Genomic DNA, 24,633 nt, shown 5'->3' with positions numbered 1-24,633 from the left:
GACTCCCTCACAGATGCGCGCATACCTACACGCACACATTCTCACATATTCTGGTTGCTGTAAGCTGTCTTTGTATCATTGTTTCCCTCCTTCTATGATAATATTCTTTTGTGTTAGGGCTCAGTTGCAGGCGGACCCTCAATGTGTATATAAGATTGCTCTTCCCTCCCTTGTGTCAGAATAAAATCATACTGAACCATTCAGCTGATTTTCTTCTCATCTTTTCCAAGCTTGGAAGGTCTTGATGCAGACTCACTGGTGATACAAAATACTAGAGTGAAGGAACCCGAGGAAAAAACGGATTTTCCAACAACGGCTTTTCCCTTTTCAAAGGGGATCATAGTACCCGATCGAACACGCTCTTTTTCGGGGCAGCGCAAGCTGTGTGAGCCTTTTCACGGCTTCTGGAACCAAATCATTAAACAACCATCAAACGGGGGCCAGACCGTAACCCCGGCACCACTGACCCTGGCTGGTTCCACCTCGCCGGAGATTACTAGCGCCCCCTCCAACCACCAGGGTGGGGGCGGGTGGGGACCTAACCCTTGGGGCGTCAACGAGCTCCTATTGGCCAGTAGAGTGGTCCAAACACCAAACCGTCAGAAGCAAAGTCCACAATTTTACACATTCCCTGAATTCCTGATGGCAGGTCAGAGACAATTGGTGTCGGGCACGTACCTCCAGGCACGAGATGTCCCAACAGGTAGGCCGGGAAATATGGCTTGCCTTCGAGCATGGCCTTGCGTGCTTGGGCATGGGTCTAATCAACTTTACTAGTGGGCGTCATCGTGTCCACTGGTTGTTCGAGAGACCAGCCGTCTTCCAACTGGACCATGGTTGCTCGCTAGAAAGACCCACCACCCCCCAGACTCACTGCACTAGCTCTCACTTGACCAAAGCTTGCCCGGGGACCCACACCCGTCCCGGGGGGCCAGGGTCCACGTTAGGGGGGGCTGAAAGCACTGATCTCAATACACACAAGTCACACCCCTTCTTCCCAGGGACCCACACCCTTTCCGGGCCAATCGCCGGCCCCAAAGGGTCTTCTTGATTGACACCTGTTCCCCAGCAATGCCCAGGCACCCCATACTTAAGCCCGATACCATGGACTTAGCCAACAGCACAGGCTAGACAGAAGTTCCGGCGGTGACCCACCTGGCTCTGGGGCACCACCCTCTCCACCACCTCAATGTACTGTGGTTCAAAGATAACTTGTGTGCACCAGCCTTTCCCAGTTCCACTACCTAGGGCAGTGCTCAAATATCCAGGTGGGTTGAGTGCACCAACGGCACGTAGTTCTAGCACCAGATGATATAAGAGTTCTGTGTCTGCCTTGCACAGTTGTCAAGGTTCGGGTGTGTTTGCTGGGGCATCTAGTCTACGTACAGAGCCAGGATTCTCAACCATGCCAGGATGCACGACCAAATACTCGCGGGAAATGGACGCACCTGCTCGGGCAGACGGATTGGCCAAATACCCCCTGCTTCTTTCCCATTGAGCCAGGACGTGCGACCAAAGGCTCGCGGGATGCACCTGCTTGGGCAGATCAGCCTGGCCATAGCCGCACTGGTTCTTTCCCATTTTACCAGGTCGCGCGGGAAATGGACGCAGCTGCTCCGGCAGACGGCTTGGCCATAGACCCTGCTTTTTGCCATTGAGCCAGGACGCGCGGCTGAAGGCTTGCAGGAAACAGACGCACCTGCTCGGGCAGACCAGCTTGGCCTTAGACCCCCTGCTTTTTTTCTCCATCGTGCCAGGACGCGTGGCCGAAGGCTTGCGGGAAACGGACGCACCTGCTCGGGCAGACCAGCCTGGCCTTAGACCGCCTGGTTCATTAAGTCCACAATTTCACGCCATCCCCAAAATCCTGATGGCAGGTCAGAGGCATTTGGCGCCGGGCACGTACTTCCAGGCACGGGATGTCCCGACAGGTAGACCCAGGAAAGGGGATCTCCCGTCGGGCATGGCTTGGTGGGCTTGGGCCTTGGTCTAATCAACTACCAACTACATTAGGAGTGTTTAAATTACTATTTACTTTGGATATGTAAGGTTCTTTAAGTGTTAAAGACATGTTAGCATTTTTATCTTCCAAAATTGTAAGTTGTTGGTAACTTTAATTACTTTATGCAGCAGAGCACAGGTCTTAACAGTCTATTATATCATAAAGCAAGAGATAACATTGATAACATTGCAACTAACTGTACAGTATTTTAATCACTTAAAAATGTATATATAATAGTAAAATAAAATACAACTCTCCCCATGGCCTCTTTCCTGGAGCTCGGCGTGCTGCTTCAGGTGTCTGTCTAGGCGGGCCGGCGTCCTTCGACAGCCGGCCACCGGGCACACCATCTTCCGCGTGTCCACGCGGCCAGCAGCGAGCGCCAGCAAAAGCTTCTTCTCATCCGAGTTTGACACCTTGTGGACCGCGGACATGATGTTACAGTCTCTGTGAGCTCGTCCAGCTCTGTGGCTGCAGCTTCAAAAACACTCCAGTCAGTGCATTCAAAACAGGCTTGTAAGCTCTGTGTCGTTGGTCCATCTCTTAACAGACCTTAATATTGGTTTAAGTTTTTGCCTGTAAGTTGGTTAAGATGAACCAGACAGTGGTCGGAGAGTCCTAGAGCTGGTCTGGTGACGGAGCGATATGCATCCTTTATTGTGGTGTAGCACTGGTCCAAAATGTTATTGTGTCTGGTGGGCATGTAATGTGCTGTTTGAATTTAGGCAGCTCATGTCTGAGTTTTGCCTGATTAAAGTCACCAAGAATAATAAAAACAGAGTCCAGGTGTTGTTGTTCTGTCTCTGTGATCAGATCAGCCAGCTGTTGCAGCGCAGTACTCACGTGTGTTTGCGGTAGAATGTAAACACAGATGAGAATGAACGAGGAAAATTCTTGCGGTGAATAAAACGGTTTACAGTTAATGAAAAGCACTTCCACATCAGGACAGCACATCTTCTTGAACAGAGTTACATCCGTACACCACCTTCTGTTGATGTAAAAGCATGTCCCACTACCGTGCGTTTTACCTGTTGACTCCGTATCACAATCTGCTCTGTACAGCTGAAAGTCCGGTACAGCTAAAAGGTTCCGCTGTCCGGAATGGCTTCGTTTAGCCAGGTTTCCGTGAAACACAGCGCAGCAGAGTGACTCCTTGTCACCCCAGTAACCCAGGACAACGTCCACTTACAAGTGAGTGAATCCCAAGGACGTCACTGAAGCGGAGTCACCAACCAATCAGGAACACTGTGTATTGTTGAGGCCAGTCGGCGAAGGAAACTCAAACAAATGTTGTCTCTTGCTGATCTGGTGCAAATTGATCTTAAGCAGTTAAAGATAAGCCAAATCTGCATTTGTGGTTTCTCAGGTGTGATTCTAAGATCTAGTAATAAGAGCTAAAATTAATTTGGGACTGTCAATCAACTAATTTTGCACAAACACCAGAATTGAGAACCACTGCTCTGAGGTACTCAAAATAACTATCATACTCAAAATGAATTGCCTTCCTAAAGTTACTTCTCTACTTCAGTATATCCCTGTAAATATTTCTTTACAATATTTAAAACAGTTTAATAATTTAGTCAATTAATTTCACTGGAACAATAAGCCTCCTTGGTTGCATAGGAGTACATTTGATAAAATTTGATACAGTTGATAAAAAGGAGTTGGGGCTTCCTGAGTATTTATTTCATTATTACGCCTTCAGTCTGAGACATCTCGCGCACTGGTCCATCCCTCCTGAGAGAGCTCCATCTTGGTTTATGGTTGAACAGATATAATAATTTTTACTAACAGAATTTTAGGTGCAGGCTAGGACTGTCTCTGCCATTTGCAGATAATGTTGTTCCTTTTGGCTTCATAGGACATGGACCTTCGGCATGCAGTGGGACGGTTTGCTGCTGAGTGTGACATGGCAGGGAAAGAAACAGCACCTCTAAGTCAGAAACCATGGTGCTTGACTGAAAAAAGGTGGCCATCTCCAGTTTAAAGGAGAGTCCTTACCCCAGATGGAGTTCAAATATCTGCATTTTTTTATGAGGAATGGAATGTGAGATTAAAAGACGGTTCAGTGCATCGGCAGCAGTAATGCAGTTGATGTGATTGTCTGTTGTGGTGAAGGAGCTAAGACGAAAGGCAATGTTCTGAACTTACCGCTCAATCTAGGTTCCTGCTCACACCTATGGTCATGACCGAAAGGACAAGATCTCGGATTCAACCGGACACTATTTGCAAAGTGTTATGACCCGCTCGTTTGAGTCGCAACATAAAAGAAAGATGAGCCAACAAAATAGCCTGAATGCTAATTATTTATTATAAAATGTCACTCATAGAACAATCAATCAAAGCTACCAACAAATTTCTAGGGATAATAATGAAGATAAAGAACTTAGGATATAATCACAACACTTTAACTACATGACATAAGTAATGCAAAACAAAACCATAAGGTTAAAGAGTCAATGAGATGACAGGTCTTGGCATGAACACTCGAGTAGCCACAGCGTCCCGGAGTAGCTAGCTACAACTTTTATATACCCATTGATAAGTAATGCAGGCATCCAATCAGGATTTACCACATACTCCAATCTGGAGTCTTGGGATCATCACACTGTATTAATATTGTAAAACTTAATACCTGTCGCTCTGCTTAAATCATAAATATTCATCAAGTTTGTATTCTACTCAAACAAGTAAATGTAGTAAACTAGAAAAAATCTTGAACCTAAAAGTAAAGAAACTTTACTAATAAAAGATGCAACACAGGACAATTGAATGGGCTTCCTTAACTTGAGGCCATATTATACTGAAAACTACCCGTCCTGGAGCTCCACCTTATCAAAAACAAACTGTTCTTCTCTCAGCCGCCACCATTGTGTTTACGGTAAACGCGAGGAGCGCAACACATTTACAACCCCACCTACTGCAGTGTAGGAGTGTTGGAAAACAGTATACCGTCACTCAGCCTTTTCAAACATTATTCAGACATGAAACATCCTGTGCACATGAGAAAATATTTTGCTGCATTCATGTTATGTGTGCAACTTTTTGTCCATGTGTTACTTAAGCTGCACCGAATAAGCGAAACTCTGTAGACACTGATCAGATCTGTACAGTTTTTCTCCAGTGTGTTTTCAGATGTGTTCACTGATTAAACCTCTTGTCACAGTGTGAACACTTGTACCGTCTCTCCAGTGTGAATTGTCTGGTGCAGTTTAAATTTTGGAGCTGTAATAAAAGTCTTCTCACACTGAAGCACATATACTCTTTCACATCAGTGTGGATTTTCATGTGTTCATTAAGGTTTGCTGATCGGTTGAAACTCTTCCCACACTGAGTGCATGTGAATGGTTTCTCTCCAGTGTGGGTATTCATGTGTTTATTAAGGTCTGATGAGTTGCTGAAACTCATCCCACACCGAAGCTGCGGTCACACTAGAGTTTGAGCATGCAAAATTCTGTTGTATGGCGCTGCAAAAAGGGGCGGAATTAAACAAGATGATTAGACATTAAAAAAGTGAGCGATTGGTCCATAATTTAATTTGCTGTCCAGCGAGGTCATGTTTTGAACTTCGATTGGTCTCACACAGTCAAGTGATGCAATTTTGCAGGTCAGAGTTCACCAAGCTTGAACTTTGCAACGCAGTGAACTGTGAAACTTGATGCACGAATTTGTGTTTCCGGTCTGATGCATTCGCGTGCACATAAATGGAAGTCTATGGAGAGAAAAGTCCAGTGTGACCACAGCTTAAGTGCAAGTGAATGGTTTCTCTCCACTATGGATCCTCATGTGTTGATTAAGGTGTGATGAGCATTTAAAACTCTTCCCACACTGAGTGCATGTGAATGGTCTCTCTCCAGTGTGGCTCGTCATGTGTAGATTAAGGGATGGTGATTGGCTGAAACTCTTCCCACACTGGGTGCATGTGAAGGGTTTCTCTCCAGTGTGGATCCTCATGTGTAGATTAAGGGATGATGATTGGCTGAAACTCTTCCCACACTGAGTGCAAGTAAACGGTTTCTCTCCAGTGTGGTTCATCATGTGTAGATTAAGGGATGATGATTGGCTGAAACTCTTCCCACACTGAGTGCAAGTGAATGGTTTATCTCCGGTGTGGATTCTCATGTGTTGATTAAAGTTGGCTGATTGGCTAAAACTCTTCCCACACTGAGTGCAAGTGAATGGTTTCTCTCCGGTGTGGATTCTCATGTGTTGATTAAGGTGTGATGAGTGGCTGAAACTCTTCCCACACTGAGTACATGTGAATGGTTTCTCTCCAGTGTGGATCCTCATGTGTTGATTAAGGTGTGATGAGCATTTAAAACTTTTCCCACACTGAGTGCATGTGAATGGTCTCTCTCCAGTGTGGCTCGTCATGTGTAGATTAAAGTTTGTTGATTGGCTGAAACTCTTCCCACACTGGGTGCATGTGAAAGGTTTCTCTCCAGTGTGGATCCTCATGTGTTTATTAAAGTTGGCTGATTGGCTGAAACTCTTCCCACACTGAGTGCAAGTGAATTGTTTCTCTCCAGTGTGGCTCATCATGTGTAGATTAAGGGATGATGATTGGCTGAAACTCCTCCCACACTGAGTGCAAGGGAATGGTTTCTCTCCAGTGTGGATCCTCATGTGTAGATTTAAGTTTGATGATTGGCTGAAACTCTTCCCACACTGGGTGCATGTGAATGGTTTCTCTCCAGTGTGGACCTTCATGTGTAGATTAAGGGATGATGATTGGCTGAAACTCCTCCCACACTGAGTGCAAGTGAATGGTTTCTTTCCAGTGTGGATCTTCATGTGTAGATTAAGGGATGATGATTGGCTGAAACTCTTCCCACACTGGGTGCATGTGAATGGTTTCTCTCCAGTGTGGATCATCATGTGAATATTAAGATTGCCTTTTCTTCCAAAACTCTTTCCACACTGCGTGCAGGTGAAACGATTCCTGTCTCTCCTTTTCAAAATACTTTCAGTCTGTAAATTAGTTTTTTCCTCAATTTTGACATGATCTTCCTCCTCTTTCCTCATCTCATTATCTTCAATTAGCTCTGAAATAAATAAAAATTATTAGTTTTCATTAAGTCTTAAAAACTCTCATCAAAAGCTGAAAAGTGAAAAGACACTGGAAACATTGGCTACAATGTACAATGTAAATTGTGCCAAAAGACACTTAACATAGAAGTTATAGTAAACTGAAACTGTGTCAGTCCAGTTTTCAGAGTTTCTTACATAATTGATCATAAAAGTCATTTTGGTCATATTGATAAGACACAGATTTAAAAAGTGTAGAAGTCCATCTATTAGCCCAATGATGAAACTAACAGCATGGTCGAATGTTAAATGCATGGAAGCCTTTTCTAGTGCTTCTGAAAAGAATTTTGTTATTTATTAGAATTTATTTATATTCGTTTTTTAGCTCAGAATTTAATCTGACTTAATCTGAAGTGTTGTAAAATGTAGACCGTTCTTACAATTAGAAATACAGATCACATTCATCATTTATGACTTAATTTAGAGTTTTGATTTATATCTGATTCTTTACTCTTCAGTTGTACGTTTAATGCCCCAGTTTTGCATGTCTTCCCATGGACAGTATGTCGACACTCTGAAGTTAGTCAGAGGGTGCAAGATTAACTAATATTCAAATAGACTGGTTGCAAACTGCCCACTCATCCTAAAAAAAGTCAATTTAGCCAATCCCATGCAACTTGCTAAAATCAGCGATTAGATGATTAAAGATCGCCATGCTGTCGTGCCACACTGCTCCGTACAGTCAAATGTGCCTTTAAAATCAAAAGTCTAATCATGTCGAATCATAAAGGTAGCGCAGCCTCTACTTAATCCACTGGATATAAAAAGATTTCAGGAGAATTCAGAATGAGTCAAAACTTAACATTTTATTTGTCAGGTAAAATTGTATTATGCAAATTACACAATAAAAACAATCAGAAAGCCACTTCAGAGCTGATACTGTAAAAATACAGCATCCATTACTCAAAGATATGAAGGATTTGGATTTCTACCTTCCAATCAGTCTCAGCATGGATCAACATTTTTCCTTCTCATCATCCTGTTTCTCATTTTTATCAAAGACGATTATTGAATAATAAAATTAACATATTGCTTAATATAGGAATGTTCAGTGCATCTGCCTGTCTCTTTGTAACTATTTTCAGGAGCCGCCAAACTAGGTCAGAGGTCACGGAGACCTCGAGTGTAACTGAAGGGCTGAAGACTGGAAGCAACTGTTTCTATAGTTATTTCTATGAGTTAATACTATCTAAAATGTCTTAAGTGATTTTGCAATTTTTACGGTTAATTCTTTTAAAGTGATTCTACTTTTTATTCAAGATAGACTTTGTGTAGTAAGAATATAACTGCCTGAATGTAGATTACACCGGTTTTTAACCAGTTTTGATAAAGACGGCTGAGAGTACACAGCCTTGGGTAAGAAACAGTTTGTACTTTAAGAGTATGTGTTCTATTTTATTGTGGAACCGTTTCACAGGTCTGGAGTCAGCTCTAAACAGTCTGGTGGATGTCTGACGTTTATGCTTGAGATACTGTTCAGAATTGTATGCACGCACCCCACGTGGGAATTTTCCAAGTCTATCTGTGTTTTAACCAATTAGGTTAAAACACCTCTATGAATGACATAGTTGATGTTATGTGAGAGTATAATTGTTATTGATTTGTGAAAGTAAGGCAGAGCGGCCTAGGAACTAGGGTTACCACTTTTAATACAAAAAAATAAGGGACGCATACTGCAGTGGTGGCCACATCCCCAATCACAGGCTCAATAGCATGACAGTGGTGGTAAATCGCAACTTAAAATATGTTTTCAGGAAAGTGTGACTTTAAAATAAACTTTTGTTGAAATCTGTGTAAAAAGATGCAGTCAGTCTTTCTCTATTACAACTCTGCAGCACTAACTCTGTAGCACTAATATAGCCAACACAATCTCACGGCAATTCGTAACTTTTTGATTTGATCTATTTCGTACAATTTAGTACGATTTGCTCATCCAACAATGACAGTTGGGTTTAGGGGTGGGGTTAGGTGCCATGCCTCCTTTTTAAATTCGTACAATTTCGTACGACTGAATTCGTACAAATTCGTACAAAGTAGCCACTAAACTGACAAAACGTAAAATACTTACGTTTTCTCGTAAGATCAGGCTGATATAGCTGATGTTATGTTTAATAGTGTGGTACACCTGCGTTAACTCAGCTGCTGTAACCTAGAGAAGAGGAGAACATACTAATAAACCTAATTTTAAAGGGTAGAATTGATAACAGATTTTGGCTAAAACATTTGTCATTATTTGCAGTAACACCTATCCAACCATGGAAACATGGCTTGATAACAGTTTCTAACACTCTGAGGTACTTTTGCAGTCGCTTGCGTTTAAACTCTGAAACTTTCAAACGCGGGGGTTACCTGGAGAAGCATCTGCCATTACTCTCTGTCAAGACTTGACAGACTCTGCTTAAAAGACCCGCCCTCCTCACTAGACAAAGACCAATCAAACTAACGATGACATTAGTATTACCCAATCAAAAGTAGGAAATGAGGCATCTTCATAAAATGTGTGTGGGATGATTTGCATGAAAAGCTACTTTAAAAATATGATAAATACGGGACAAAACCCGTCACGTATTGATTTAAAACGGGATGCCCATTTTCTTTCTCAAATATGGGATGATTCTGTATTTTAAGGGACAGGTGGCAACCCTTCTAGGAAATCTTCTCGATTGTTGAAGCTGCAAACTATCTTCAGTAAACTTTATTTGTTTATTTAAAATCATTGACTCTGGCTTTTTTTCATCTGACAGACTGGTCATTCTTTGGGTTAAAACTAAATTACCCCTACAGATAAATTAAAGAGATGCATAACTGACCAGAGAAGTATGTTGCAGCATAAGTCACAGAGATGCTGCAACGAGGTGTCTTGGCTACAAGATCCCAATGATATTTGTCCACATTTCCATTAAATACTCAACTCAGAACAAGTAGCCATAAATTAAAGATAATAGAAGCGTCACCGAGACTCTGCCAGGTGAATTTGAGAAGTTAACCATTTCTAATGAGGGGGAGCATCTGGCAAAGATCTTATCAAAGCCAAAAAACAAATCAACATATACCAGTGAAATAGTACAGTGACATTAAGACCACTTTACCAATCACACAGAGACATTTAAGATGATCCCAACATGAATTTAGTGCTACAAGATACACCATATTAAAACCTTGGACATTTTATGTGAATGATCTGCTCGGATCAGAAGGTAACTTAAGAGTCGAGAAGGAGGGCTTGAGGTGAAAGGAGAAGGATGAACTTTCTCTTATTCCCCCCTGGTGAGGTGTAGCTCTGTGTTTCCAGCCTATTGTCAACTGTCTCAGGTTGATTTGAATAGAACAGTTAATCAGCCGGTTTCCTGATCTTCTTCTCAGATCAGAAAGTTTCTTGTTTTATTGTCAGGGTCTGATATTCTGGAGAGCAATCTTAAGCAATCTTTACAAAAGCTGTTAATGGCCTATTTTTATTCGTATATATTCATAACTACAACAGAATGTTTTTTTTCTAAAATGTGTAAAGCAGACAAGGAGTACTTGTTCATTCTGTGCCTGACTGGTAATCGCATCAGAAGAAAAAAGTTCTGGGGTAACAGCTGAACAAACAGCTGAATATTTGCCTCGCAGACATAAGACATACCTGTACAGCATCTGCAGATTTTTAAAAGCAATATTACCCTACTGAAGTATGCTGATGACATGGCTGTGGTTGGACTTATGGTCAAGGAAAAAGAGGAGCTAGAGAGGGCCTACATTAGCCGCGTTTCCACTGTCACTTCCGGGGCCTGATCGGGCCAAAGCGGGGCTTTCTCTGAGCCAGCGGCTGGCCTTTAACGGCCCGCCGAATACCTTGGGCCAAAAAGGGCCAGCTAGGGGTTCGGGCGGAGTGAAAGGAGAGGCGGACACTAGTTTTCCGATTGCACACAAGTACATGCAACAAACAAACAAATAAGGAAAAGGAACCATCTAGCCTCATAGGCTTGGGGTCTTTTTGCGTATGATCACCCTGATGTTTCCCTTTTAAATGTAAGGCTGTTGCATAAAATAATAAAGTTTTAATTTATAAGAGACATTCTTTGCTGCGTCCACCTGATGTTTCAATAACGCATAATAATCTTTACACCATATTAAAGACACAGCAGACAGTAAACGTTTTCGAGAGTTTTTGTCAAATTTAATAGGTGTGCTTGTGCGTGTTTAGATGCCTGTATGTGTGTGTGAGAGCGAGCAAGAGCGCTCCCTTCACAGCTCTGTTAATGCCGCGAGCAGCTTTTTAAAAAAAAATTTATTTTGTAGATTATACACATTATGAATACAACAGAAAGACATAAAACTTAAATTACGTGTCCACTTTTGTAGACTTAAAACAACAGTGTCATATCTAGATAAAATAGCCTAAGCTATATTTAAATAATTTTTAAAAAATTACAAATCTAATAAAATAAAATATATATAATATATAATAAAATCACATTAAATAAATAAACCAATATAAAACGGCCTGATTAAAGCCCTGGCTCGCACTGGCTCGACAGTGGAAATGCGGCTGTTGAGCACATAGAACATCTGGTGACATGGTGCGAAGAGAGTGCTTTGTCACCTAATGCTCTGTAAATTAGGGAACTAATTATAAGTAGGGAAGGGCAGCCTATATGTCATCCAGTTACTATTGAGGGTCAACATGTGGAGATTGTAAACAGTTTTAAGTATCTGGGAATTATTTTAGATAGTGGCTTAAATTTTGGTCAACACTCAGACTATATCTAAAAGAAGGCAACAAAGAGACTCTTTCTTTTAAGAAAATTAAATAGTTTTAATGTTAGTAAGGGTATTCTGAGGAAGGTTTATACCAGTCTGGTTGAAAGTATTATCTCCTATAATATTTCTTGCTGGTACAGACATCTTGGAGCTAGAAGCAAGTATAAACTTACAAAGATCGTTAATATGGCTAGTAAGATCATAATGGAGCCCCAGAAGCAGCTTGTGGAACTGTAAACAAACCAGACCAGATGGAAAGCCTCACAGATAGTTCAGGACTCAACTCATCCTCTTTATAATGAATTTGAAAAGCTTCCTTCTGGTAGACAATACAGAGTACCCACAACAAAAACAAATATTTTTAAGAAATCTTTTATACGGTCTGCTATTACCATACTGAATAAATGACCATGAAGTAGATTATATGTCTAGGGTTGTGTGTTAGTAATCTGTGGTGTAGGAAGCTTTGTGTTTGTGCTCTGTGTTTTTGTATTTGTGATGTTTAAGAGGCCAAAATAAAATTCCCACACGTGTGGATAATAAAGTTTTCTAATTCTAATTTTTAATCTGCATAAAGGCTGGAATGTGCACCTTTCCCCTTGTGTGCTGTTGGATCATTTTCATCCATTCTGGGGTAATTGTGAGGCTTAACTTGGCCAAAACTTTCTCTGTGTTTCAGCTAACGGACTGATATATGGGGACATCTTATTTTGAAATTTTCTGGGAAACTATTTTGGGAAAAAAAAAAAAAAAAAAAACTCAATACACTCTGGCCAAATTTACTCCCTTTTCGTTATAATTATGGTCGTTTTTTCTCTATTTGGCCTCTATAATAACAACATTTTTTTTGATTGCAAAGCCATGACAGCATATAATCATGCATTTATGATTGTTGGTGTTTTCTGTTTCTTGTTTAATTGGTCTCCACCCATAGGACAGCAAAAAGGAAATGGGTGAGAGTATAAAGGAGGAGGAGGAGAGTTGAAGAGGGTAGCATTAAGTGGGGTGCGGAAGAAAGAGAAGTCGACTGAACTGTTGCAGTGTGGGGAAACGAGTAGAGAAACCGGGTCGAGACGAGCAGTAGAAACCTAACAACTGGCTGTGAGAAACAAAAAGCGAAAGTATGTATCGAAGCAACAGAGCAAAGACCGCTGTCTTGTTATTGAAGTGCACGTTTCAACATACAGACTGGAGTATGTTTGCTTCCCAGGCCACCTGTGGCTCTCACACAGACATTGACAGTTACACTTCCTCTGTTCTGGAATATATCAACACCACCATAGACAGTGTTACAACCCAAAAGCAAATCACCACATACCAGAATCAGAAGCCATGGATAAACAAGGAGGCCTCCTGCTGAAGGCACGCAACACTGCCTTTAGATCAGGGGATGCACAGGCCTACAGCACTTCCAGGGTTAATCTGAAGAGGGGCATCAAAAAGGCCAAGCACTGTTACAAGCTAAAGCTAGAGGAGCACATTTCCAACTCTGATCCTCGGCACATGTGGCAGGGCATCCAGGCCACCAGCAACTACAAACCCAGCCAGTCCACACCCACAGCCACAAATGTCTCCTTCCTAAACGAGTTAAATGACTTTTATGCCTGCTTTGAAAGAGACAATAAAGAACCCTACACCAGGATCACTTCCTCAACCGACCACTTACTTATCACATTCACCTCCTCAGAAGTCTACACCGCACTGAGTCGGATCAATGTGTGTAAGACTGCTGAACCAGACAGTATTCCTGGGTGCGTCCTCAAAGCATGTGCAGAACAGTTAGCTGGGGTATTCACAGACGTTATCTGTCTACCTATCGCTTAAGCTAGCAGCTGTGCCAACATGCTTTAAAACCACCTCTATTGTGCCAGTGCCCAAACACTCTAGCCCAACATGCCTGAATGACTACCGCCCTGTAGTTCTCACACCAATCATCATGAAGTGTTTCGAGCGGTTGGTCCTGGCACATCTGAAAGACTCTCTGCCATCCACACAGGACCCACATCAGTTTGCCTATTGTAGCAACAGGAGCACAGAAGATGCAGTCTCCATAGCACTGCACTCTGTACTGTATGCTGTTTGTTGACTTCAGCTCACTATTCAACACTGTCATACCCTCATAAGTTAATGATCAACTTGGAGACCTGGATATCGACACGTCTCTCTGCAACTGGGTCATGAACTTTCTGACTAACAGACCTCAGAATGTTAGATCAGGCCACATCTGCTCCACCACCATCACTCAACACTGGTGTACCACAGGGCTGTGTGCTGAGCCCCTTCCTCTACTCCCTTTTTACCATTGACTGTAGGCCTGTGAACAGAAGTAACACCATCATCAAATTTGCAGATGACACCACTGTGATTGGTCTAATCAGCAACAATAATGAGACTGCCTACAGGGAGGAGATACAGCATCTGGCCACTTGGTGCACCGACAATAATCTGCTCCTTAACACCACCAAGACCAAGGAGCTCATTGTAGACTTCAGGAAGGGACGAACAGGCTCACATGTTCCCATCTACATCAATGGGATGGTCGTTGAGCCCGTCTCATCCTTCAAGTTCCTGGGGACCCACATCTCAAAGGACCTTTCCTGAACCACCAACATCTCCAGCCTGATAGAACCAGGTGTCATCAGTTGTCTTGGTGAACTTCTACCGCTGCACAAAGAAAGCATCGTGACCAACTGCGTCACAGTCTGGTATGGAAGCTCCTTTGTTGCTGAGCATAAGGCACTGCAGCGGGTGGTGAAAACTGCCCAACACATCACGGGGACCACACTGCTAGCCATAGAGGACATCCAGAAGAAACGCTGTCTGCGCCGAGCACGCAGTATTCTTAAGGATTCCTCTCACCAGGATTCCGGCAGGTGCTTCAGGCTCCCCAGGACAAAAACCAGCAGACAGAGGAACAGCTTTTTCCCCAGAACTGTCTACCTTTTGAACTCTGCCTCTCACTAACTCTTTTGCCCTCCTAATACACCCCCACTCTCCTCATAACTTATACTCCTCACAATCACTGCACTGTTTAACATTTGCACATTTAAATTTTGCACATATTCATTGCACTACATTGCACCAATTCATTTATTTGAACTGTACATACCCACTGCACATGGACATATGTAATTATGTACACACCCACTGTGCATATGCATTTGTAATTATGTTTATTTATCTGCACACTGATTATTAATAGTAATCTGTACATATATTAATTTATTGTAAATCTCTGTTCATAGCTAATACAACCTGTAAATAATGTTCATAGTACAACCATCTGTAAATTTCACCATCTTTTTTCTATAACTGCACTTTATAACTTATACCTGTATCCTGCTCTTGCTGCTATTGCACTCCTGGTTAGACCTAAACTGCATTTCATTGCCTTGTACTTGTATATGTGTAATGACAATAAAGTTGAATCTAATCTAATTACTGATCAACAGGGAATTAATGATCAATTTAAAAACTTCTACAGCTCTGAGGTAAATGAAATTGAAGGTATTGAGAGCTTTTTTAATTTATAATTACCATCCCTCTGTGATTCAGATCAGTTGGCATTAGAAGGAAATATAACACCTTCTGATATTGAAAATGCGATCAAAAAATTTAAAACCGGAAAAGCACCAAGCCCTGATGGTTTCCTAGCCAAGTTTTATTAGAAGTTTTCTGCCAAGCTCACACCCCTGTTGTACAAGGTATTTGCTGAAGGTCTTGTCTCAGAATCACCCCCCCCCACTACATGACATTGGCTGTTATAACAGTACTTCTTAAAAAGGATAAGTTTCCACTTGAATGTGAATCTTATCGTCCGATCAGCTTACTCTGTTGTGATTATAAGATCCTGGCTAAAGTGCTGACAATCAGAGTGGAGTCAGTCATGAGAAAGATAACTCACCCAGATCAAACTGGTTTTATTGTTGGAGACAGTTATCTTACAACCTTTGTCGCTTATTTAATATTATTTATTCACCTAAAAATAATACCAATCCAGAGGTCTTAATTTCTTTAGATTCCCATAAGGCATTTGATAGAATAAAGTATATCTATTAATTTACAGCGCTTAAAAATTTTGGTTTTAGGCCTGGATTCTGTTCCTGGGTTAAAATTATATATTTCAGGCTCCAAGCATCCATTCGAACAAATAACATAATTTCTAAATGCTTTCCACTCTCTAGGGCAGGCATGGGCAAACTCGATCCTCGAGGGCCGGTGTCCCTGCAGAGTTTTGCTACAACACTAATCAAACACACCTGAACACCCGAATTAGTGTCTTCAAGATCATTAGAAAGCTACAAGCAGGTGTGTTTGATTAGGGTTGGTGCAAAACTATGCAGGGACACCGGCTCTCCAGGATCGAGTTTGCCCATCCCTGCTCTAGGGGAATGAGACAGGGCTGCCCTCTGCTCTTTGACATTGCCATCGAACCTCTAGCAACCACATTAAGGAATTCAGATGGCTTGCAAGGAATTTTCAGAGAGGGACAAGAACAAAAGCTCCTGCTTTATGTGGATGATCTTCTTTTTCTGTCAAATCCAGATACATGTATACCAAAAACTCTTACAGCAATTTTTGAATTTGGAAATGTTTCTGGATACAAAGTCAATCTAACAAAGAGTCACTTTTTCCCTATCAATGATAGAGCACAGCAAATGTCCTTCCAATCCTTTCTATTGTCAGTACGTCCTGATAAATTTGTTTATCTGGGTGTGAGTGTGACACGCAAATATAAGGATTTGTTCAATATTAATTTTAAAATGACATTAGACAAAGCCAAACGAGACATGACACGGTGGTCAACCCTTCCTTTATCTTTGGCTGGAAAGATCAATTCCATTAAAATGAAAATACTACAAAGATTTCTGTTTCTATTTCAGACCGTGCCTGTTTTTATTCCAAAGTCATTTTTCAAGGAGTTGAATAATTGTATTTCTACATTTCTCTGGGATAAGAAAATTCCTCGCATAAGAAAGAAATTCTTGGAAAGAAAGAAGAAAGAGAGTGGATTGGCAATGCAAATTTTTTTATAGTAATATTGGGCGGCCAATTTACAAACTGATATTCTGGTTATCCAACATCTGTAATGATGAGGCTCCACTTTGGTCACTTTTGGAACAGCACACGTCTATATCAGTGTCTTTAAGCTCACTACTTTGTGCTTCGATTCCAGTGAGTAAACAGTATTCTACGAATAACCCAGTTATTAATGGATCACTCAGAATATGGTCACAATTCAGACCCCACTTTAATAATAATCAAGCATTGTCTTCTGCTCCCATTTTGTTAAATCCTTTATTCCCTTACTCTCTTATAGATTCAGCATTCCAATTCTGGTCTAGGAAGGGAGTTAACTGTGTTAAGGACCTGTTTAAAGATGGCACGTTTATCTCATTTCAACAGTTAAGAACAGACATTGAGATACCCCAGTCTAATGTTTTTAGGTACCTTCCGGTCTGTAGTATCTTTAAAAACACTTCTCTCCTTCACTAAACCAACCAGAAGTATGCTGGATAGATGAATTTGTAAATCTGGACCCATATCAAAGGGGTATGATGTCCACGTTATATGAAGTGATCCCAAGAACTGCCTCCCCTTTCCTAAATTGTATAAAGCAAAAATGGGAAGACGAACTGGGACTAGAAATATCAGATACTGCCTGGCAATATGCCATAGAACTGGTACAATCATCTTCTGTATGTATTAGACATGGTCTTCTTCAGTTTAAGGTGCTTCATAGGCTTCACCAATCTCAGAACAAGCTGGCAAAAATGTATCCAGGGTCAGATTCATCTTGCCCCAGATGTGGTTTGGAGCCAGCAGATTTAAGTCATATGTTCTGGAGATGCCCTAGATTACATACATTTTGGACCGATATTTTTAGATAATTTTCATCTATATGTAATAAAGATATGGATCCTAATCCTTTGACCTCAATTTTTGGTACAGTGCCAGAAGAAATGTACCTGTTAGCTAATCACATAGAAATTATTGTCTTTTCTTCTTTATTGGCCTGATGACTGATTCTTCTCAGGTGGAAAAAAGCAAACCCGCCATCCCACAAACATTGGATATTAGAAGTGTTATCACATCTTAAACTCGAGAACCTTAAGTACCATATCCGAGGCTGTACAAAAATGTTTTATGAGGTTTGGCAGCCTTTCCTATCCTACATTGAATGCTCAGGGGTTATTATATAGTGAGAGTTTATCCCTAATTTCTATTTTTCTAATTTGATAATTTTTTATTTATTTCATTTATTTTTCTCTTTCTCCCTTTTTCTTTATGGGGTGTGAGTATGTCTGTAGAAAATATTGGTGGTTTTAAAACCTCAACTATTCTCAAACCGCAGTATACCTTGAAAATGGTTATCGCCCCATGCCTGAGCAGCATAACACTATTTTTAGGATCTAAATATTCTTCCTTTAAAAAAAGTCTCAAGCAAAATGATTATGCTTATGTGCATTTAGGATAACTAGGCAGCACACTCAGGGCTGCAAGATGTATTTAATTTAGTATTCTTATTATTAAAATATATCTGAATGAGGATAAAATGACTGAGTTGGTCTTTGAGAATGAAAACTAACCTGTTTGTTCCTGCAGATCTTCCTGTTTGAATGTTTCTTCAATCTTCACATCTTCACTCTCCTCTTTAATAAACGCCATCTTTATAACTGTGTGGAGATCAGTCGCTTCAGCAGGAGTTTTTCTCTGTGTTTGGACACTTTATCCTGTTTAAAATGAATAAAACAATAAAAATGTCCAGTTTAAAATAAAACAATGAACAGAAACAAAATAACTTATTTTCAACACCTGCTCCAACAGTTTCTTTATATGAGAGTAATTAACAAAAAGAAATCAGGTAAAAGAGTCCAAGCAAGAAACAATAGCCACAAATTAGCTGAATAAAACTAGTAATGTTACTCCATTTCTTATATATAGTGATGTATACTTAGAATGGGTTGACATTATGCTATTTAATAAATTAAACCTTCATTAAAACACTTTTTACACACATTTCTGTAGTTCAAACAATAGCCCTCATTACTCTGAGTAAAACAGTGCTACGTTGTATAAAGGGTTAAAATAATAACACCAGGTAGAAAATTTAGCATTGGATAAAACCCTGAAACTTTAATCAATCGGTTTATATTTATGTAAACGCTTTAAAACAAACCTTTCTCCGGTCGAATCACAGTGCGGGAGCGGCGCGGCCTTATGACGTCACTAGTCACGCCAAAATAAAAGTCTTTTTTGTTTAGCTTTTTTGCCACTTACTGTTGCAGTCATGACTTATTGATACAGTTCTCCATCGTTTTCCACTTTCTTACATACACAGACACACATATTCAGCATTTGTAGTTGATCAAAACCTTTACTCTAAACATTTTAAGAAAGACAATTAAAAAAACTTTTTTAATACATTAAGAAAATCCCAAAATTCTAAAACAAATAATGTTCAGCGAGTCTAAAAAGTAGGTCAATTAGATCAAATTAAAAAAAGATTTTTAAATATTCTTATTGTCTTTAACAAGATATTTAATTAAAAAAAGTCATTTTAACAACATTTTGTTTTAATAATATCATTAATCATTTTGCATGTGTCCTTGAAATTGCTGTCCACCATGTCATGATGTGGTAAATGCCCCTTTAAGATGTACTCTCATATACTCATTGGCATCCCCATGCCCATTTTGCTTTACTTCAGAGGAAAAATAAAAATAAAGCTTTTAAACCGTGTACAAAGAGCTTAAATAGGGAAACACTTTACCAGCTGCAGATACAATGTGTTGAATAAATGCTAATCTTTAGCCAAAAATGTCCTCCTTGTCATTGTCCACAAATCCTTCCTTGACAGGGTGGACATATATGCATTGTTATTGACACTTTATTTTCTTTAATATTTTATTGTTAATTAGTTCATGTTTTTTTTATGTTACAACACTTATACACACACATACACTGCAGGAGTAGATGCAATATGGGTCGTGGACAATACAAACCTTTTGGCATTATCTGTCTCAGTCTATATTTAGGATATCATTTTAAAGTCCATATAATGGAGCTCATTGACTGTTTGAAATAAAACTACAGCCCTAGGTATTTGTATATTTATGTGAACATCTGTAATCTAATTATTTACCTTATTCTGAAAAAAAAAACAGTATTATTAAGGTGTTTACCTTGAGTTGTCTCCAACATTCCCTTCACTCCTCTAATACAGTGTACAATGTTAAGATTTACATTCATTAGCAAATTTAGTTTAATTTGAAGGATAATAATTGTTTATTTTACTATTAATTTGCATATTGATGAAACCTAATTGATAACAGAAGAGTGACTCAGTGGTTAGCAGTGTTAGTGAAAACAGAAGTTACTTTTACAACCCTTTTATATGAACCCTTTAACATTTCTTGTTGTACCTGTTGTTTTTCAAATGTTCCATTTAGTTCACTAAATAAAGCCTTTGCCCACACTGTCATGCTAATGTCCACCCTGTCATCTTGTTTTCCAAAGTCATTTTCAACTTTTATGAAAATAAACAAATTATTTATAACCTCAGCAAAACATCTTGTGCGATTTCTTAATTAACCAATAAGAGCCAGTTAATATTGATTAAAAGTTTGACAAAACATTTTAGATCTTGGTTTTATTTTGAAAAGGATGAGCAACGATTGCATATTTTATTGGGAAATAAATGTTTTATCCTTTATTTCATTATTATAAATAGACTTTTCCCATAATCTATGAAAATATCATCAGTAAACTTGATTTATTTATTTGAATCTCTGACTCCTACTCTTCTTCATCTGACAGACTGGTCATTCTTTGGGTTAAAACTATAAATTACTCCTACAGGATCTAAGATGGTTTGGCAGATGCTGGATCTTTTAATCTTGATAACTAATCTCTGGCTAATTTGGTTCTTCAAATAAGTTTGCGAATCAGATTAAAATGTCTGGATGAACTGATCTGAGATCGCTGCTTGTGTTGTGAAGGACAATTTATGTTACAAAACAATTCAAATTCATGCTTTACATAAAACATTAAAAGCATTAAAGAGCAGAAAAAGCATTAAAAAGTAAAAGAATAAAAAGCATCATTTCTGTGAGTAAACCGTGTACATTGATAGCCACTGTTGTTTAGCTTTTCTTTTTTTTGTGCGTGTTATACATATATGTATTTGTGGGACACTCTATCGATCCGCAAAAGCATATCGATCCGCACAGCAGCGTCATGACATCATCTGATTAATATTCAATTATCCATGTGAGCAAAATTACATAAAATTAGCAGTAAACGGTTTGTTAAATATGATACGCAATAACTTTACACATTTGTTGTGAGCTGCAGGCTTTACACTCATGTGTCAAGAGTATTCATCATGTATTTCAATGCATATCAACGTATTTAGTTCTTCATTCTTGTGATAGAAAAGCAGTTGATGTCAACTCTTAAGTTTAGCATGCTTCTTTTAAGCAAAGTAGAAAGTGCTATCAAGTTGGGGTAGATGTTTGTTGACTTAGTCACCTCTGTCTGGTCTCCTAATTCCTTCCTGCTCCAGGAGACATAAATCCTAGATGCATTTGCATCAAGTATATTTGAATGTGTGAAAAGTCCCATCACATTCAAATATGCAGAGTTGTTCTGAAGACTTTCAGCCAGCAATCAAAACTTGATTAGCTTTCAAGAAAGGCTGAGTGTTAACGACTATGGTAAAGCCATAAGGCAAGTGCACACTTATAATGGGTCCTGGCAAACCACATGGCTCATATCAGCTCTTCCTAACAGCGGACAAGATGCCTGAGGCTCTGCATGCCAATGATTTCCTTTGCTGCTAAAGACTTTAAACTGACAAGATTTTAATCTGCCACTATTGTCACTATCGGTACCCTCACAAAGGCACTGACTTGGATGCTGTATTTGGTAAGTGCTATTTGTTGTGGTATTTTCAAGTGACTTCTGCTACAAGAGAATGTCATCTTTTGGAATTCACAGTGACATCTCCATGCCATGCTTATTTAATTACAATCTAAAACACATTAAGATCACTTCAAACAGGATTTGTCCTATGTTCATAAGTGCTTCTCTTTTGGCCCGTTTCCACTGAGTGGTACGGTACGGTTCGGTTTGGTTTGGTACGCTTTTGTGGCCGTTTCCACTGTCAAAAAGCGTACCGAACCGAACCGTACCGTACCACTTTTTCGGCACCCTTTCGAAAGGGTACGAAAGACGAGAAAGGGTACCAAAAGGCGGAGCTAGACGCGCAGCTGAACGCTATTGGTTTACAGAGATACGTCATTCGCCTACGCAACAAGCCAGAATGAAAACAAAAAACCCGCCATGTTTGAAATACACAGCCGACGAGCCGAGACATTACAGCGGAATGATTTATACATATAATAACGAGCCATGGTCGACCTGGGCTCAAACAAACCTTGTCGTCGTCTTGATAAACAGCCACAAAGGCAAGAAGAAGAGCAGATTTACCCTGAGCCCCGTAGTTTTTTACGAGGCAGTCTGAGGCGCGAGCGGTTTCGCTTTCTTGCTAGCGTTCGCGCGCGTCTCTAACATTATATCTGAAATAACAAACTTCTTGAGCTGATGATAATTACCTGCGCTTGATTATTGATGTGCTTTTAAAACCCGATCCTGTCAGACACTGACAAACGCGAGAGTGAAGCGTGAAGAAACAAAGGAGAAGCCGGAAAAAAGGAGCACATTATTTTTTCAGCAAACATGAACAAAATGCCATGTATAACTAACTTATTATCTTCACATTTTGGACTATTATGAACTCAGATTGACGGAATTACTGACTAACAGAGGCTACGTGTGCTGCGGAAGATTACAGACACAGATGAGAGGTTTTCACTGACTAGGCTATAATTTGTATTGTTTTGAACCTAAATACGGACGAAAATGTCTGCTGTGTGTATTTCTTCTGTAGTTGGTAACATTTCGGAGACTGTAAGGGGCTGTATGCGTCTATATATGTTCATTTATTTAGTTATTTAATATAATTACAGACGTTACAGTAGGCTGTTTCGCACATCATTGATCTGCAGTTATAATCAACTCATGTTCATAGAAAAATTACTAATAAACATTTCTACACAAGCATTTATGTGTATGAAGCATCTGTTTTGTGAGAAGTGCTTCTCATATGATATGTAAGTGACCTGTACAGCTTTATTGTAGACATTTCCTCGAGTGAGAATGACGTCGACTGAAACTGTCTGTCATACACCACGCCCACCAAAAGGGTACCCTTGTTAGTGGAAACGCAAGCCTGATAAAGGTGACCCGTACCAAACCGAACCAAACCGTACCGTACCGGTCAGTGGAAACGAGCCATTTAGGGTAGTTTTAAAAAGCACATGAACAACAAGCAAGACTGAACCCATTTTGTATGGATTTGCATTGTTTACTATTACCCTTTATTGTTTTTTGCTAATGTTACATCTTCTCATCTTAATTTACATTCCAACAAGTAGGAGTAACATGGGAACACTCCTGTGCATCTTCCTCATTTTTAATTTCTTTGCCCTTGTGATAGAAAACCAGTTGATGTCAACTCTAACTTTAGCATCTTTCTTTTAAGCAAAGTAGAAAGTGCTATCAAGTTTGGGTTTACTGACTTAGTCACCTCTGTCCACCATGATTCTGTTCTATTGGAACTCCTATTATAATTAATTTTAAACGCGACCTAGTAATGTTTGGAAAGAGAAGCAATCGTAATTCTGTTTTAGAATCACCGTTTCTCTTTTGGCCAGTGTTGCTTTTTTAGACGAGAATGTAGTTGTTTAGATTGCAACTATGCAGTTTATTTATAAGGATAGTGCCTATTTCAAAATATTTATAATTTCTGAGAGACAGTCAGCGACGGTTGACATTGTATATCCACAAGATGGCGCCAGGACTGCATAATAGGCCCTTGCTTAGAAGATTAAAATGTAGTGTTTCCCAACAACAGCTAATCAAATCATTATTAAACTGGTAAGTGATATTCTAAGTCGATCTCTTTTGTATAGATTGCAACTATGCAGTTTGCTTATAGGGACAGTGCCTATTTTAATACAGTTACTTTCCTATCCTGGTTCTCAACAGTGTTATTCAGAGACTTCACCCCCCGAACACACATTTCTTATCGCAAACACAACAGCAGTTTGGTAGTGATTGAGTTGCTTTTTTCGGGGTTAATTATTGTGAGATCTCTATTGCAACAGAGAAATGCTGTAGACTGTAATAGACTGTAAAGAGATATCTCTGTAGACGGAGGGCATTTCATGTCAAGTTTAGCCTTATAATCTTAAAATGTCAGCAAAATCAGCTGTTTTGTCATCACTTTACACATTCCGCTTGAGAATCATTCAAACACTAGCTCTAAAGTGACGTTGGTGAATTAGTAACGGCTTCTGCTGTTTTGACGTCAGCAGACCTTAACCTTAACTACAATGATTAACCTTAATCATTCTAGCACCTTTATAAATGCAGACACATTATTTGAGCTTTCTTTAGAGGTTATTCCAAATCTGGGTTTTACTTCTCGTGTCTTAAATGTAATAACTGTTTCTTCTTCCCTGCTTTGTTGTTGGAATCACCTTCACTTATCTACCCCACCTGTTATTTCCAAAAGCTTGTAGTCAGTGTCTTGAAGCTAGTAGATAACAGTGCTGTGCTAAATTTTAGAGTTCAGTATGTGTCTGAATGGTCATTTATTTTTTTTGTATTGTTGCAATTATAATTGAGTACTGAATCAATTTTAAACTTTTGAGTAGATTTTATTGATAATT

At 39.8% G+C, this 24,633-nt stretch overlaps 1 protein-coding gene across 1 annotated transcript; it reads right to left on the bottom strand.

Moving 5' to 3' along the window:
* Positions 1–4,327: 4,327 nt before the first annotated feature.
* Positions 4,328–19,063, bottom strand: LOC130222095 (gastrula zinc finger protein XlCGF57.1-like). The gene is made up of 3 exons (XM_056454722.1): positions 19,014–19,063; positions 18,424–18,567; positions 4,328–7,047 (listed from the first exon to the last, which is right to left on the bottom strand). The coding sequence occupies exons 2-3, from the start codon at positions 18,500–18,502 to the stop codon at positions 5,747–5,749; spliced, it is 1,380 nt and encodes a 459-aa protein (XP_056310697.1). The 5' UTR covers positions 18,503–18,567; positions 19,014–19,063; the 3' UTR covers positions 4,328–5,746.
* Between the last annotated feature and the right edge of the window lie 5,570 nt (positions 19,064–24,633).

Source organism: Danio aesculapii, chromosome 4 (assembly GCF_903798145.1).
Source record: "Danio aesculapii chromosome 4, fDanAes4.1, whole genome shotgun sequence".
NCBI lineage: Eukaryota > Metazoa > Chordata > Actinopteri > Cypriniformes > Danionidae > Danio > Danio aesculapii.
The sequence above is the reverse complement of the archived record's forward strand: the minus strand, read 5'-3'. Positions and strand labels throughout refer to the sequence as shown.

What these genes read in the sequence shown, in the direction of transcription:
- LOC130222095 (XM_056454722.1), bottom strand. Translation starts at nt 18,502, where the DNA reads ATGGCGTTTATTAAAGAGGAGAGTGAAGATGTGAAGATTGAAGAAACA. An exon ending in AGATCTGCAGGAACAAACAG is followed by an intron (nt 7,048 to 18,423) that starts GTTAGTTTTCAT and finishes TATTTATTTCAG; the next exon opens with AGCTAATTGAAGATAATGAG.